General features: G+C 40.9%; 1 protein-coding gene across 12 annotated transcripts in view; it reads left to right on the top strand.

Moving 5' to 3' along the window:
* The first annotated feature begins 4,128 nt into the window (after positions 1-4,128).
* CD44 (CD44 molecule (IN blood group)) overlaps positions 4,129-17,689 on the top strand; it is a 103,607-nt gene continuing 90,046 nt past the window's right edge. For all 12 annotated transcript variants that reach the window (XR_013540669.1, XR_013540670.1, XM_078383442.1 and 9 more), the window contains exon 1: positions 4,129-10,044. Coding sequence is in view for 10 of the 12 variants with exons in the window: in XM_078383442.1 (XP_078239568.1) it covers positions 9,978-10,044 (67 nt within the window). In the remaining 2 variants the exon portion in view is untranslated. The remainder of the gene's footprint in view (positions 10,045-17,689) is intronic.

Genomic DNA, 17,689 nt, shown 5'->3' on the forward strand with positions numbered 1-17,689 from the left:
TGAAGAAGCTGTCTGTTTATAAAGAGAGGAATGAAGATTAAGTGAAGAGCTGTCAGAAGGGAGAGTAGTGTCCTTGTTGACTGTCAACAGGTAGCATCTGGATCACAAACTGAGCTGGCCCACTGGTCCCATGGTCTTTTACACAACGGTGAGATATATGGCCTTTCTATTTTAACTATAAAAAACAATTCCAAATTTGCATGTACATGTATTAGTTAGTATAGATAAATATTGTGCATATCTTTGCCTCCCTGCTTTTTCCCTAATGCATTTCCTCTTTGCATTATGATTCATAAGTGGCAACCTTAACACATTTCCCACTCATGTAAGGCTGTTAAAACTGCAGTTGAAGTTCTGCAAGTGTGTCACTGCCTAGTTTGGAGTGAAGAGGTGGTTCATATTATGATTGAAAGTAAAATTTAATATTTTGGAAATTCCTACATGAAATCGCTTAGTAGAAAGTAGGGAGGAGAGAAGCGTAGAAACTTTCTCCTAAACTGATGTTCGTGTTTGCTTTTTGTTTGCAGTGATGTTGTCACAAAGGAATACAAGGAAAAGGGCAACTAACACCTGAAATTGGACAATGCAGTGCCCAATGGATGCAGAGATAAAAGATAAAGATTCTCAAATCATATGATAGCCTGATTAATCTGATACAGCAAAAAGAGGTTAAATGCCTTACAATGTGTTAAAGAGCAGAACATTTAATTGGCTATAAATGTTTGTGGATTGTTGCCCACTTATGTAGATAGAGTTGGAAAAATGTACTTGAAGAAGAGGGTGGCAGTCCATTAAATCTGCTGCCTTTTTTCAAGTAATATGCAAGCAGCATAGGAAAAAGAACCAGCCTTTCTACTCACATTTATTTGTCAGGTGAATTAAGTCCCTCCTTGTTGGATAAACCTTGCATCCAGGTAAACATGCTCAAGATTCCGGCTATTGGCAATTGCACTAGATATCTGTGCTGATTACTGTAATTTCCAGATTATATATTGTAACTATGAAGTTTTCTTTAGTAAGAGCTGTGACAGTGGGTGATTTACATAAAACAGCAACAGAATTCTGCCTCTGTGCTCCTAACTATACGAGGTGGCCTGAAAGATATTCCTTTTGCCGTCTTTATTAACTTGGAACAAAATCAGAAAGAATGGTGATGGAACGGGTGGCATCAGTGCCAACTGCTGAAATTGTTCCCCTCTTTATCATTCTTGCAGTTGGAACTTTGTAGACTGGGCAATAAGGAGAAGTGTGGGATTGTTGATTGTTTCCCCTTTTTGCACATAAACTATTGGGAACCATTGTTTGGCTCCCTGTTGCTCTGCAGGACACGAGCCATAAATTACACATGGCAACAAAACTGTTGGCAAGAACTGAAAAGGGTGCCCAGCTTCCCAGTAGACTGCACTGCTTTCAAGTTAAACAGAACAGAATGTCTGACTCAAACCTGCCCAGACCATGGATTCTAATACAGAAAGTTCTTGGCGCCACCAAAAAGGGCAAAGAAAGACAAGACTTTTCTTTACTATCTGCCATGTAATCATGAGTGCCATCTTAAAATCCAGCTAAAATCCTGTTTAAAATCCTGGAAAAAATGAGCATTAGGTTCAAATTTCTGAAGAGGTCACAGGCTTTCAAATAGCTAAACTTTATTTAATTACAGTACTTTTAAAAAAAACAGTTGGTGAACTACTTGCTGTACCTAAAACTGTATCTTGAAATAGTCTTTATCAGGAGGCAGGCCATGACTATGAGGGATGCCATGATACAGAAGTCAATGGGGAGGGCTTTATATCTCGTCCCATCTCCAAAACATGGGAAAAAAGAGAACTTGGACAATTACCAACCAGTCTGGCTGGTGCCAATGCTGAGAATAGTTCTCTATGTGTTCTATGTGCTGTCAGATCTGTACCAACCTATCGGGACCCTAATAAGAGTATTCAACAATGAGTAGAGATGAAGGGCTTTGTATTTGTATATGAATACAAAGCCTGCTGGCACAAGTGGTTTGATGAACACCCACCACCAATCCCTGCAGGACCACTTAACACATGGCGTGTGTGGCCGGGGTCATCTTCTGCACCCCATTCGTGCCAGTAGCTCGGTTGCCTCAGCCCCACCTCCTTGTTCACACAGCCACTCCATGGCTGACCAGGGAAATGTATTCTCCTGCCCCCTTGCTGGAGCGGCTGGGTGAGCAGGGAGGTGAGGTTGCAGCAGCTGAGCTACTGCCACAATTGTGGAGCCATAGTGCAGATGATGACTCCCAGCCATGTGCGCTGCGCACTGCATGCCACACACCAGGTGGTAAGTGGTCCGGTGGGATCTGGGGGTGGGTGTTCATCAAGCTGGCCACCTGTGCCTGTGGCCTTCATATTTGTATATGAATACGAAGTCCCCATCTCTAATAGTGACATATTTAAGTAGTGATTTTATCGTTTACATTCATACACCCTCTGACTTTCCATGGCTGAGCAGGGATTTGAACTCAGGTCTCCTGTGTCCTAGAGCATCACTGTATCCACTGGGTATAAATGTACTGGGTACAAATGGCTCTAAAATGTACAATTAAACTGCCCTGCAGAAAAGAGACAGCATTATTGGCTGGTGCCCATAGTGATTTGTGATGAAAAACACACAACAACAAATGGAGAACAGAGCTGGAGCAAAAGTGAGTATTCAGACAGAAAGAGGTTGTCTGTCTGTCTGTCTGCCTCTGTCTGTCTGCCTCTCTCTCTCTCTCTGTATCTCCCCACTCTCCCTCTGTCAGTCCCTCCCACACATACACAGAGTAAGGCAAACATTCACACATATGTCTGCACCTATCCCTACACAGAGGGTGGATAGAGGTAGACTGAGGTTGGGATGGGGCAGTTTTCCATGTGCCCTAATACAGTGGTCCCCAACCTTGGGCCTCCAGATGTTCTTGGACTTCAACTCCCAGAAATCCTGGCCAGCACAGTTGATGGTGAAGGCTTCTGGGAGTTGTAGTCCAAGAACATCTGGAGACCCAAGGTTGGGGACCACTGCCCTAATAGACCAGCCACCATAAAACCCAGTGCAATAATAATCATGTGCCATAAAATCAATTTTGACTTATGGCAAGTCTTTTCAGGGTTTCCCAGGTAGAGAATACTCAGAAGTGGTTTACCATTTCCTTCTTTTTTGGGGGGTGCCCTGAGAAAATGCAACTTGGCCAAGGCCACACAGTATAGATTTCTCAAAAACAAGTCATACAACACTAACTTTACGCTTTTTCAAAAATTGAAAACTACAAACTTTATTGATTATGGGAATGTTACGGTCTCCGTACTAGAAACAGGATACACTTAAAGCTTTTAATAAAACTTCTTGGGGTATTTGTGACGAATTCCATGTGGTCCCTGCTTGTTTCACCAAACAAAGGGCTCACGCTACATATCCCAGAAGCTGACACCAATTGTGACGTGCCCCTCACGTGTCCCCAGGTTGTTTCACTAGCCTGAGGCCCACGACACATTCTCTCCTTTACGCTGCCACCAGTTGAACTCTGTCAACACCCTTTAATTAGAAAGATTGAGGTCCAAGCTGAGTATAAAGTTGAACAACACAGGTTTATTGATTACAGTTCACTTAAACAGATTCTTTGCAGACTTTAATGTATTCATTAGATTAGTAATAAGTTTAACTTGTTTCACTCTTACCTCTCATAGCTCTCCATAAGTTCCACACTCTTAACTCCTAACTCTGCCACACTCTTTAACTACCACAGACTAACTTCTCCTTCAGACTCTTATCTCTTGACTCTCACTCACTGAACTCCCCAGACTCTGACTCACACATCCTTTCTGGTTTCTCTGGCTCCGCCTCCCAACAGCTCCCGTTGGTATATGCAAACAACCTCCTACATGAACCAAAGCAGGGTGATCACCACAGGTATTGTTGCAGGCAAGTTGGTGAAACATGAGCTAGACAATGTTACATTTGATAGTTGATGGATGGACTGTGGATTTGTAGTGCTCAGCAGTTTTTCCCCATTGTCATGAAAAAAAGTGTAAAGTGAGGTGTTATACGGTTACATGATGGTCTTGTTTATAAATCAGTTGAATGAAGGAGAAGAGGAATACTCATTAAACTAGCAGATGGCATGGGACTGGAGAGTAGAGCAAGTAAAATTTCAGAAGACCGATTTCAGAAGACCAGGATTCAGGATGACCTTAACAGATTGGAGAACTAGGTCAAAACAAACAAACAGAGTTCAGCAATATAAAATGTCAGGTTCTGCATGTAAGCAGGAGAAATCAGATGCAGAAGTATAGGATGGATGACAACTGCTTTGGCAATTTTAGGCTATATAAAGCTAATCTTGCAGACTCAGTGGACCACAAGCTAAACATGATTCAACAGCACATTCAGAGAGTGGAATGAGGGGTGGGAGTAGAGATGGGCATGAACCATACTTCATTGCAGCTTGGTGAATTCGGCCCACTGGTGTTGTGCAGCCCCCCCCCCATTCCCCACCCTGCCTCCTCCTGCGGGCACTCACTCCCTGGACGCCCCTTCCCAACCCCTCCTCCTCAGTGATCTGCTCAACCACACTGAAGCTTGAAAGGCACTTCATGCCCATCTCTAGTGGGGAGCAAACACAACTCTAGGCTGCCGAACCAAAGTCTAGTGTCCAGATCAGGAGGTATAACATTACCAGTCTAGGTTGCTTTGCTAAGATTTTAAGTGGTGTACAGTGCTCAGTTCTGAAGAATAATGACAAGCTAGAACATGTCTAGAAGAGAAGGACCAATATGGTAAAAGATCTGGAAACCAAGCCCTGTGAGGAACAGTGGATGTAGATGTGTGTGTATAGCCTGGAGAAGGAAAGATTGAGAAGTGGTATGATAACCATCTTCCATTATTTGAATGGCTGTCAGGTATAAGAGCAAGTTTGCATGCCACAACTTCAAAGATAGGATCAAAACAGATGGCTTGAAATTACTGGAAAGTGTATTTCAGTGAGGCATAACAAGTCCCTGACAATATGAAATTTTCTACATGGAATAGTCTACACTGGAGGATGGTGAATTCTCTTTCATTTGAGGTTTTTAAATAGTGATCAGAAGACTGGCTCTCAGAGATGCTTCCCCTGCAGAGACAAAGGGTGAGTCAAGCAATCCTTGGAGACATTCCTATGCACAATTCTATGATTCCTATTCTCAATGGTATATCTACAATTCAGAGTTAGAACACTTTTCAGAACATGTATTTTAGAAGTAAGCTGTGGAGTTCCATCTATGTGCTACAACAAAGGTATACATAATATAAGAGAGCAGTGTCTCCTGCTTTTCCCCCTCTTCTTTTTCCTCTTTCTTTTTTGTTTTTACTTTTTTGCAGCTATAGATTTTTTTTTCTCCAAGCATGTAGTAAGAGTCATAGATAAACACTCATTAAAATGGTTGTGTCAATAAGCACGAACCTTAAATTTAAATTTGAATGTTCAGAATCCCATTAATTAGTGCAAACCGAATGCTGTAAGGTGTCACCGGACAGAGTTGTCTATGCACACTGTCACATTTTATAATTGCTAGAGGGGGTCAAAGTTTTGGAATGTTATTCATCTGTGAAAAAGAAACCCCATATCTGGCATGTTAGTTATTAATATCCTTGTCCTTTTCAATCATGGCAAGATTATTGTCGCTACAGCTAAAAGAGACCTTTGTTTCCCAATTAGTTTCCTTCAATAAAAGCAATCTAGGCTGATTGTTACTGCTTCACCTCTCCTCTAACGAATTTAATTAAATCAAGTATTCAAAGGAAATCTCTAGGCCAAACAATATGTGTTACAGGTTATCATTAGTAAAGGAAATTCCTTCAGTGTCAAAAATGTTTGATTGTTTATTGATTATTATAATAGCTTAATTTGGTTTTTAATATGTTATTTATTGTGTTTTAATTTTACTTGTTTCAACTTTGTGAGCTGCTTTGAGTCCACTTACAGGGGGAAAAGGCGGCTTATAAATGAGACTACATTAATTAATTAATTGCTGGATGAGGAATATTGCCCACCTCCCATATTTTACAAATTAGCCTTCTTTCTTATGTGGATGGTCACTGGGGGATAAGCACTGGCTACTTTCCTGATTTGATAATCATGTGAGTGCTGAGTCATGACAATCCACCTGGATCATGTCTCGTAAATACTAATGATCGCAGTGTTTAATAAGGTGTTATTTATCTATGATGTCCAGGCTGGCTCTTCCATCTGTAGGAGATATAGGTATCTTGCCACAGAGTATTCAGGAGCTAAGATATTCATGTCTTTTAGAAATGGAAACAGAAAAGTATAGAAGAGGAGAAGCAGTGTATAGGACTGAAGATATGTTTTAAGCAAGCATTTAAATACGGTATTTAAAGGAGCTGGACAAATATGCATTACCTTTGTAGAATCAGGAAAAGAAAAAGGATGTGGTGAGGAATGTAGGATGTAATTTTGGGTTGGCCGTTAAAAAAGGTACCAGATGAGCAATGTGGGACAAAAGAGCAAAATGGGGGAGGGAAGAGCAGAGTTAAAAAAGGGGGCCAAAGAAGCAGAAAGAAAACAATTTGAAGAAATTGTTTGAAGAGAATATGAAAGATGGAAACAAAAAAGTGAACCAAAAAGAGAATGAACATGATTGTAATGATTAAAGGAGGTGAGAGAGAGAGCAAAGAGAGTTAAAATGTGCAATTTTCTACAGTTTTATTAGAAAAAACAAGGATGAAAAGTGATTTTTGCATAAATTACAGTTCAACAAGCCAATCTATAGATTGTTCAAATTTTCGTTCAGTTTTTGAAAACTGAGTTTTAATCAGATATCATTGAATAAGTCTACTTTTATATTTTATTGCAGTTTGTTGACAAAGTATGCTCAGCCCTTTTTAAAGATCATTACAGGGCATCAAGGAAAAGCAGTCTCTAAGGGTGCAACTAGACACCAGCCTTAAATAGGGCAGACTGACCAGAACTTTTACCCAGGGCACAAAAATTTGGAGGATACAAAAAAATGGCTGCTAAAACAGCATGAATCCACCCTCGAAAGAACGCAACACACAGCCATTACTGTCTAAACCGCTGGCAAGAAAAGTGAGTACATCCTTAAGTGACACTGTCCAAATTGGGCTCTAGTAGCTGTTTTCCCTCCCTGATGTCATGAGACCTATTAGTGTCACAAGTCTCAGGTGTGAATGGGGAGCAGGTGTTATCGCTCTCACTCTCTCAGACTAGTCACTGGAAGTTCCACATGGCACCTCATGGTAATGAACTATCTGAGGATCTGAAAAAATGAATTGTTGCTCTACATAAAGATGGCCTCTCAAGCTATAAGAAGATTGCCAAAACCCTGAAACTGAGCTGCAGCACAATGGCCAAGACCATACAGCGGTTTAACAGGACAGGGTCCACTCAGAACAGGCCTCGCCATGGTTGACCAAAGAAGCTGAGTGCCCATGCTCTGCATCATATCCAGAGTTTGGCTTTGGGAAATAGACGGATGAGTGCTGCCAGCATTGCTGCAGAGGTTGAAGGGGTGTGGGGTCAACCTGTCAGTGTTCGGACCATACGCCGCACACTGCATCAAATTGGTCTCCAGGGCTGTCATCCCAGATGGAAGCCTCTTCTAAAGATGATGCACAAGAAAGTTTGCTGCAGACAAGCAGACTAAGGACATGGATTTCTGGAACCATGTCCTGTGGTCCGATGAGACCAAGATAAACTTATTTGGTTCCGATTGTGTCCAGTGTGTGTGGTGGCAACCAGATGAGGAGTACAAAGACAAATGTGTTGTGCCTACAGTCAAGCATGGTGGTGGGAGTGTCATGGTCTGGGGCTGCATGAGTGCTGCTGGTGCTGGGGAACTACAGTTCATTGAGGAAACCATGAGTGCCAATGTACTGTGACATACTGAAGCAGAGCATGATCCCCTCCCTTTGGAGACTAGACTGCAGGGCAGTATTCCAACATGATAATGACCCCAAATACACCTCCAAAATGACCACTGCCTTGCTAAAGAAGGTGAGGGTAAAGGTGATGGACTGGCCAATCATGTCTCCAGACTACAGATGGGGATGACTCGCCATTTTGGTGAGTCGTCCCGCTTCATGAGTTGTCAAAAGTTGACGAGTCACAAAGCACAAAGTTGCCCCCATGAAGCAATGAATAATGAAGGCAATTGCACAAATTGGCATGATCTGCCTTTGCTACTTTTGATTCCCCATTCAAAGGAATCAGTTTGCCTTGAGATGCAGAAACAAATACATTCTAACCTCAATCCAGACAAGAACCAAGTTGGATTATTTCCAAAAGGGTACAGGGTGGATCAGGACCAACAACAGTGTGCTCTAATTAGGACATAGAGTGGGTCACACCCAATATCCTACTGTTTAAGAACAAAATTATTATCTTACTCGAGATGATCTGAATCCTGTGTATTGCCCACATGATTCTTCTTGGGAATTTTAACTGGAAAATATCATGGGTAGTGATTAAATGGTTCAGGCTTTCTTCCAGGTGCTGGTATTTAAAATCAAACAAGCAAACAAAGAAACTGCACATCCAACACAGATTTGTCACTTCATGGTTATCGATTTTTTCCCCATAGATATAAAAAAACATGTGAACGTGTCCTGAATCTCCAGTTGATTTTTTTTGGCAGCACAAGACTTTTTGCTGCCTGAGGAAAAAGGATTCCACCTGCAAATACATAGAGCTGGCCATGCTCATTAGGTATATGGCAGTAGAAACGTAATGATGATGATGATGATGATGATGACAAATACACTGCTTCATCACAATAGCAAAAAATTGTTTGCTGCCAAATGCTGCTGCTTCAGTCAGCCAAATGGCAGGGCCAGCCTGGGGAAAGAGAACTACATTGAATGCAGTTTGTCTCAGCCAAACTGTTGTCTCTCAGCTGTCTTAACAGCATTTTAAAGAAATTTTCAGTTTTTATTTTGCTGTTATGGTCAATTGATGTTAGCTTGAGCCACAGGCTACCTGTGTATTGAGTGGGGGTACCTCATGAGGGTACAAGGGGTCTCCTGTCATGAGCCATACCTGGCTTGAGCATAGCTTAAGGCATTACATGAATGTGTGCAGCGTGGAGATAGAACCTGCGTGACTTACTCTTTTTGCATTTCAAGAAAATTATTGAAAGCTGATAACGACACAACTTAATGAAGAAAAATATGTGAATGCATTCACATCTGGAGCATGTCCATTTCATCATGAGTTGTATGTATAGATTTCCATTTCAGATTTTAGCTGTGAACCACAAAAAGAGTAATGAAGAAACACTTTCTCTCCCCCTCCTGCCTCTCTCCACATCTGTGAAATGTACAATACGCTCTTAGTGGATGACGTTGCACAACTGAAGAGAAACATAAATGGATTTATGATGTCTGGTGCAGAAGTGATTGGATCAGAAGGAGAATACTGGCAGAGCCACAGAGAAATGTCAATGCTTGTTTGTGCTCTCCGCTGACGGGTGGCTAAAAAAATTGCTTAAAAATTGTGCTTCTGAATAGATTTTGGAGAAGCCATGAGCTCTACCCACTCCCTCCCTCCCTCTTTCCCCCAACCATGAGGGGCTGTACACCACATCCAGCCACAGCTGTCCCATTAAGACTTCTGAGTTCATGGCGATGAGAAACTAAAAGCCACTGGGAGCCTCCAAGAAATGCTGCTGGTGGAAACTGTGCTTACTCATAAGTAGTAGTTTTCTCTCCTCCTCTTTTTTTTGCCTAGTCACTTTTGTTTCAACATGGGTGTGACTTTTCATTCTGCTCCCCTCCCTGCGTTATGTCACTACTTTGGTTACTTTGAATTGGAATAAAAACTGCAGCAAACTTCAGACGCTGGCTGGCTGTGCAGACTTTAACAAGACCGGGGACCTTTTCCTCCCCTCTGCCCCCTCCTTTGTCTAGGCTTGGAGAGGAACTCCTTACCTTTTCCACATTAACTCGCAGAAGAAACGATGGCCAAGTTCTGGCTTTGTGCAGCTGTTGGATTTTACTTGTTGCCGCTTTGTTTAGCCCAGATAGGTAAGTGACCGATGAATGAAATCTCTGATACTTGGCTGATTAACTTAGTATGTCTCAGATAACAAAACTTCCCTCAGCCTGCCAGTTCTTTGAATGGCTAGAATTTTTCATTTCATTGACTTTTTACTGTTTGTTTCTTTAATGACAAGGGCACTGGACTGGAACCTGTGCATTGTTTTTAGAAGTGCTGTGTGCGTACATGACGCGAAGGGTGCTTAGTACAGAGGTTGAGAGAAACTGAAGGTGGAAAGCTAATAATTAAAGTTAACCGTATATTCCTGGACATGACAGAGATTCAGAACATCTGGTCTGTATTCGGCAGTTGTGGGAACCACGTTTATGTATTTATTTTTACTCCCTTAGTTCTGTGAAGCAGAGGGCTGGAGCGGGGAGGGGGGACAACAATCTTCTGACTTAACAATAGCTGTATTCTTGTGTTCACCCATGCTGGAAGAGAAGCTGTTGCATATACAAGAGATGCAGAAACCATAACTAGCTTTTTCTCCATAACAGGAACTAAACCTTGAGGTTTTTAATTGAGAGAAAAGTTTGCAGGGCTTGCTTGCTAGCATTTAAGTGTTTTCATTTGAGGGAGACAGAGAACAGCGGAAGGCAAAAATTTAAGCCAGACTGGTAAGCGTAGGTAGCTCCTTTTCCTGTGCTAATTTTTCAAAGTTTGTCCATGAATAATGAAATAAAATGCTTGTTTGGGAATGAAAGCAGTTCATGTCTTTCAGAGAATCACATGCCCCTGCCCAAAATGACAAAATGCTCTTAAAGTTTGGAGTGATACAGAACCTCGAGTACTTGTAGAGAATTGTGCTGTAACAGAGACGCATTGTTAAGAGAAATTGCCTTGAGCTGCTTTAAAGAGAATCTATTATTCTTTCACCCTTATTTCCCCCTCGCCAACCAGTTCCTGGGAGGCTAACAAAACACTTTTTCATAGTCATTGCCTTCTCAATACTTTTGTATTTATTTGGGTATCAAGAAATAAACTGGAAAATGCTTGCAGCTTTTCAGATTTGTCAATGGGTGTGTCACAGTGCACAGTTCCAAACACGTTTCAGAATCATTAGAAACGTTTCCAGTAATGGATTTGGAAATAGTGTTCCAGTGATTGTTGTCTATTTAAGTTAAAAATAAAACAAAACAAAGACTATACCTGAGAATGTGTTTTCTGTGCATATGGTGGTGTTCTTGCTCTGCGTGAGATATCTGAGGTGTGGTTGAAATTTTGTGATAGGTATAATGTATGGATGTACCCTGTAGAATAATTATCCTTCTTATGTAGTTATCCCTTGCTCAGCTAATATTTTCTTTTATGAACTACCAAATCTTCTATAAATAAGCACAGCCTGCAATTACGCCGGGCATGAAATGTTTCTGGTTGGAAAGAAGGAAGGAAACACATAATCTAGTCCTCAGTATGGACTGGAAAAAAATATGTTAAGCTCTCCATATGTCTCCCAGGAAACTTTCTTTAAAGGCTTAGCAAGGTATTATATTATGGCTACAGTATATTTCAGTCGGTATGCAGAGCATTCCGTTCGTACTTTGTAGTCACAAATGGCTTTCTAGCTGCAAATCCCTCACTGCCAAAGCTGGAGAGAGAACATAGTTTTTCCAGGGGAGCAAGATTAAAAGACTGCTGTTTGTGGTGTGCACATCTATCCCTCTTCTGACTCTAGTAAACTGTGTTGTGTGGGTTTGTGTTCTTTCAAAACCCTGCAGGAGCTATTTGATCAGGACCAGTGCATTAGAACAAAAGGACAACATCCACGGACAAATCTGTGGGATGGGAAGTCTTTTTAAAACCACTTTGAACTCTCATAAGAAACCATCTACATTCTGTCTAAGTGCATCTAAACAAGCATTTCTACAGAAAATTGGGCATATTGTTCTTCAACGTTTATGGCGCCCAGTACAGTGGGATATGGTTTTCTGGAACTGTAGCCCATAGACTATTGGGCAGGGCTCAGTGGAATTTGAGAACAAATGGGCTGATTATTCAAGAAGACTGCTAGGAAACCTTAGGCATGCCACTTTTTCTGGTTGTAACCTGTATATCTTTGGCTCCATTCTGTCTTGTTGTACGTTGATGGAATACAAATAGAATTAAGATGTGACAAGGTATGAAATGCTTTTGAAATTTCTGAAGAGTACAAGATAGTGCCTTAACAATCAGACTACAAGTCCACCAAGCTGAGTCTTGTCTGTACTGTCTGGCAGTGTGTCTCCAGAGTTTCTCTAACTCTACTTAGTGATGCCAGATATTTCAAAGCTAAGGTCCTTTCTGATCTAGGATAATAGCAGTGTGATGTACGTTATCATTATTTTCGTTTGGCCTTGGTTGACAGACAATGAGATTGTATGAAACCATCAAGAAAGAGAGAGCACTATTGTGATTTGAACTTAATGTCCCAGCTATCGAAGTTCACTAGCACTAAATGCTATAATTTTGAGACAGATGTTGAATCATCATAAATATCATTTATTTATTCTAGATCTTTTCTGATAGCCAATTTCTAAGTTACATTTAGTTTTATAGGAGCTGATCTGATTTGATTTTTTTTCTCTGAATTAAGGGACCCAAGGTGATTCACTAATTAGTAGTTAAAAACATAATAAAATAATTAAACATATTAATGAAAGATTTAAAAAAACAGAACTGTTTTAAAACATGATAAAAGCAAATTAAGGCATACATAAACTAATATGCAGCACCTAAACTCATCACTGCTCTGTTATCTATTAAAAGCCTGCCTGACAGGTATGCTCTTCATCTATCACCAGGAGGACAAGAGGGTTGGGGCCCACCTGGCGGAGGGCATTCTACAACATGGGAGCAGTCACAGAGAAGGCCCTCTTGTTTGTCTCCACCAAACATCCCTGAGTGGGCAGTGGGCTTGAGGGAAGGCCATTCTTTAAGATATTAAGAGCCAAGAAGTCTCATAAAGAGAGATACAGTCCTTTAAATAGCCTGGTATCAAGCCTTTTAGGTTTTTATCATTCATAGCCAGCATTTTGAAATGGATCAGCAGTCAGTGAAGCTGTTGTAGCAGAGGTCCAGTTGCAACTTGGCTGTTCCAGCATCTTTCCTGAAATTGGTTGAAGGAGCCCAAGCTACATTGGCAGACTTGGTGACAACATTGCTTGCTACCCCAGGATTGTACAGTAATGGGCTGCCTCACCCTCTTGTTCTTCCTCCATCAGGTATTATTTAAAGCAGCAAAGAAGCAGTCATGCTGGTGGTGATAGTATATAAAAATTAAGCTTTAAATCTCCCCCTCCCCCTCATCTCATGGCATACTGAAGAGTGGAAAGCAATATTCTGATTTATTTAAGTACCTACAAATTGCTTTAGGGTCTGTTAACAGGAGTCTTGGGAATGCCAAGAACTAGGAAGAGACGAAAAGAAAAGAAAAGAAAAGAAAAAAGAGAAAAAATCTGTACGTTGAAGGCATGGTGCTGGGATGATGAAATCAAAAGCGTTAATTCTGGAAAAGAACGAGGCTCTGTCTGTCTTTTTAAAAAGGATTCTTTTTTTGTGCCTACCAAACAGCGTGGGCTTCAAGATGTACCAGACACGGAAGTGCAAAGAATATGTTATTTAGGTAGAATCACTAGAATAGCCTTTGTTTATCTTCATGTGCTGTTCAGAAAAGTTTCAAAGTGGCTTTGAATAATGTTTAACTGAAAAAATACTTCTGAATTATGTTTGGGGGGAAAACTCAGCAGCTGGTATACGTTTCCTTTTAGAATCACACATGTCTATTTCTGGGTCCAATTCAAAGTGCTGTTTCAAACTTTAACATCCTTTATGGTTTAGGATTAGGATGCCCAAAGGATGTCAGGTCTCCGTGCATTTCAACACAGGACTAAAACTGGTTTTCTGAAAGCTTTTCTAGTGTTGTGCCAACAAGATGAGGTATTGTAAATGGCAAGTAGTGACCGCTCACAATACGTTCCTCATCAGCACTAGAAAATTATCATGACCAGCGTCAGGCAACCATAGCTGGGAAGGGCATTCTAGACTTTGGAGGGGGGATGTCCACAAACTTGGCACTTTCTACCTCAGTCAGGGCTCCTGAAACATCCTTCCCAAAGAAGCTTGCTTGATAATATTTTGGTATCATTTCAAAATATTTTTTTAAGCTTTTCATCTGCTCTGGGTCTAAGCAGTTTTATCTTTCCTGCTGTTTTCATGCAGTTTCAATTGTTTGTAGAATGTTATTATTTGATTTCTTGTCTTTGTTTATAGTGTTATGGAATAATACAGAAATGCCTTAAATATATACAAAAAGGTTGGTAGAACTGGTGGTGGGACGCTGACCAAAAAGACTTAGGAAATGCCCCTTTTATTCTGGTCTAAAACCTGAACTATATGTTACACATAATCTGTCATTAGAAGAGGGGATTCTTGAAGGTCTGATAGTGTGTGATGGTCACTGCAGGAGTTTATCTCACCTACCGTAGCTTGCAAATTAGCTTGTTTTGTGACTGACCTTCAGGACATAAACATGTTCTTTGTTTGCAAATCTGATTTCTCGGACCCAAAAGCCTGTTGGAGTCGCATCACTGGATCACCAGTGTGATTTCAACTGTAATGCAGGTCTGTCTGTAAGGTATAGTGTGGCCGTAAGAGATTAGCTGAGGGGCCAGTTCTTCCAATTGTAATTTTGGCAAGCCAATCTTCAGTACATCTGTCTCAATGTGTAAAGCTATCGAGGAGGGAAGGAATTTGTAACATGATCATCAAAATAAATCCTGATTATGCAAAGCATCATAGTTGTTTTTGGGTTTCCACAACAGGCAGAATCACAGTCCCTGTCCAGAGAAAACCCTCTGGGCCATATGAATGAGAGTACAGTAAGAAGACAACCCAAGCAAGACATGTGATGTCACTACAGCTGCAACTGTAATTTCTTGGCCTCGGTTCAATGCTAGAGAGGGAGAGGGTGGATGGGTGGGTGGAGAAAAGAAAACCCATGGATTGTCAGCAAAAGAAGGGTCGAAAACGAGTTAATTGGTCTTTCCTTTTCAAAGAGTAGCATAAAAATATGGGCTGAGTAATGGGAGCTGAGGTGACATTGGCAGATATTAGTAAAAGTAGGCAGTAACATTTTGAAAAGTCGGTGTTTAAAGGAGGGGCAAGTTGTGAGTATTGTGTTCTTTGAGAATCGGATTAGCAAGAAAATTGCTCAGAAGATACAATTTGACCCAGATTAGCTTATCCTGAAGTGACATATATCTGTGTTATCAGATGGACTGCAGCTTCCTCAATCACAAAGGCATTCTGCAAAGATTGATTGTTGATTTTGAAGGCTGATGCCAAAGAAGATGGAGACCAGGGGGAACGGGATCGAATCCCAAGTTCTAGTCCAAGTCTTTGGTACCAAGTCCCAAGTCTGAGTTCGAATCTTTGGTACCAAGTCCCAAGTTCCAAGCCGCATGTTCCAGTCTTTATTAACAAGAAGATTTTTCCCCAGAAAAAAAGAAGGAAGGGTGGGTGGGTTCTGAGTAATGAGTCAAGTCCCCAGTCATTGAAAGAAAAAACACCCTCGAGTCAAGCTCGAGTTGAGTCAGCAGTGCAACGTAAGTCCAACATGACAGTGAGTCCCATGAATTGAGTGCCTAACCCTGATCGGCACCCTCCCAATGTTCCCTCTGCATTGCATGCATGTGCATGCAGAGCTCCATCAGTGCTGTGCAGCAGCAGCTGGGGTTGATGCCCATTTACTTCCAGGTTTATGATGAAACCCCTCCACCCACCCACACGGGGTGAGGCTCCCATGCAGAAGGGATGAAAATTAGAGAGAATGTTGCACCCTCCCGAGGAAATTATAGACTTCAGATCCAACATAAGGCTGTCAAAGTGAAAAAGAGATTCCTGGCCCAGGCTGCCACTTTACTCCCACCTACCACAATATTTCAGGATGTATTGTGTGGATCACCATAATGAGATTAAAGTTGGAAACAGTAGAAATGAAAAGGCCTTTGTAAATAACAACATTGCTCTTAGAGATTCCAAATCTCTTCCTCATTAAGATTCTCCTCTTCTTCTAATGAGAACATGGTTGTAGTTCAACAAACAAATCAGAGGCAAAGCAGCTGCTGTATTTGGACAATGACAAATACCAGGGTAGCCTTATTGTCTGTGCTCTTTGAAAGAACAAATATCAGGGGGGAATGCATAGTGAGGAGAAGAAGCAAATCTCAGTGATAAAAAATATCTGAAATATGTGAGGTTTCTATTTTTATCAAGGCCTTTTGATTGTTAAAATGTTATTTGCTTTTTTAGCCTATTGATTGTTTAAAGGAGATATATATATAGAGAGAGAATCAAAATGAAAGCAGATGTCTCCAGCATTGTAGACTGTGAATCCAATTTTTTAATGAATGTTATTAATCACTTGATGAGTACCCATAGTAGAGTTATTTCACTCTAAAGCAGTGGTTCTTAACCTTTGTTACTCTGATGCTTTTGAACTGCAACTCCCAGAAACCCCAGTCAGGACAGCTGCTGGTGGTGAAGGCTTCTGGGAGTTGCAGTCCAAAACTCCTGAGTAACCCAAGGTTAAGAACCAGTGCTCTAAAGTATGCTATCATAAGAAGGGAACTTATAGGATATTTCCTGCTCCACCCTTTCCCTGTTAGCATCTTATGATCCATAGCTTTCTCTATTTTATATTTAAAATTCTCACTCATAATAATAGCTCGGAGATCTCTGAAAACTGTGTAGATCCAAGTTCAAATGGAGTGAAGAATGATTCTTAGTGTCTAATATGCACACCCCCCACAAAAAACCAGAAATACTTTCAATCATTCATCAGTTCAAAAACAAAATTTGAGGCATTACACTTGGTTTGCTTCAAACGTCAGCTTGAAACTCTACAGGTTAATAATGATGTAGATATGGTGGTTTCAAAATGTTGTCTACTCAGAATTATCAGAGAGGCTTGTTCTTTGTGAAATAGATACCAGAGTCACAACCGCTAGCCGGGGCTGCTGTAGAGTTATTTTTAATATTTTTATATATTTTTTTATTTATTCCAGTTTGGTATAACACTAGTTCAGTATGACAGATAGAAAAAATTACAACAGGCTTCCGTGCAGTCCGATACATGCACATGGAAACACACACACACACACACACACACACACACACACACACACACACACACACACACACACACACACACACACACACACACACACACACACACACACACACACGGTGGAGGGGTAGAGGAAGAAAGGGGAATTAGCAACTAGGACACCTTTTTCAGATTGGACTGCAAGGTTTTCTTGCAGCTCAAAACTCATGATGTTTGCATCCATTACTTGACAAACCCCACATACAAAATTTACATTGACCGAAGCATTCATGTATGCCAAAACGATTCAAAATAAACCGATTTCACAAGCACCTTAAAATAAATGCCTCTCTTGTGGCCAAGTAAATGCCTTGCTCTCCAACAACAACAACAAAACTGTTTTTCCTAGGGAAAAACAAAGAAAAAGAAAAAAATAAAGAAAAATCTCTTTCCTGTGTGTCATGTAGTTGGAATTTTAAAAATTGATTCCAAGCACGCTAAACCTAATTCAAAATAGGTTTTTCACCCCTTGGTAATTGAGTTCT

This window comes from Pogona vitticeps, chromosome 1, assembly GCF_051106095.1.
Source record: "Pogona vitticeps strain Pit_001003342236 chromosome 1, PviZW2.1, whole genome shotgun sequence".
Taxonomy (NCBI): domain Eukaryota; kingdom Metazoa; phylum Chordata; class Lepidosauria; order Squamata; family Agamidae; genus Pogona; species Pogona vitticeps.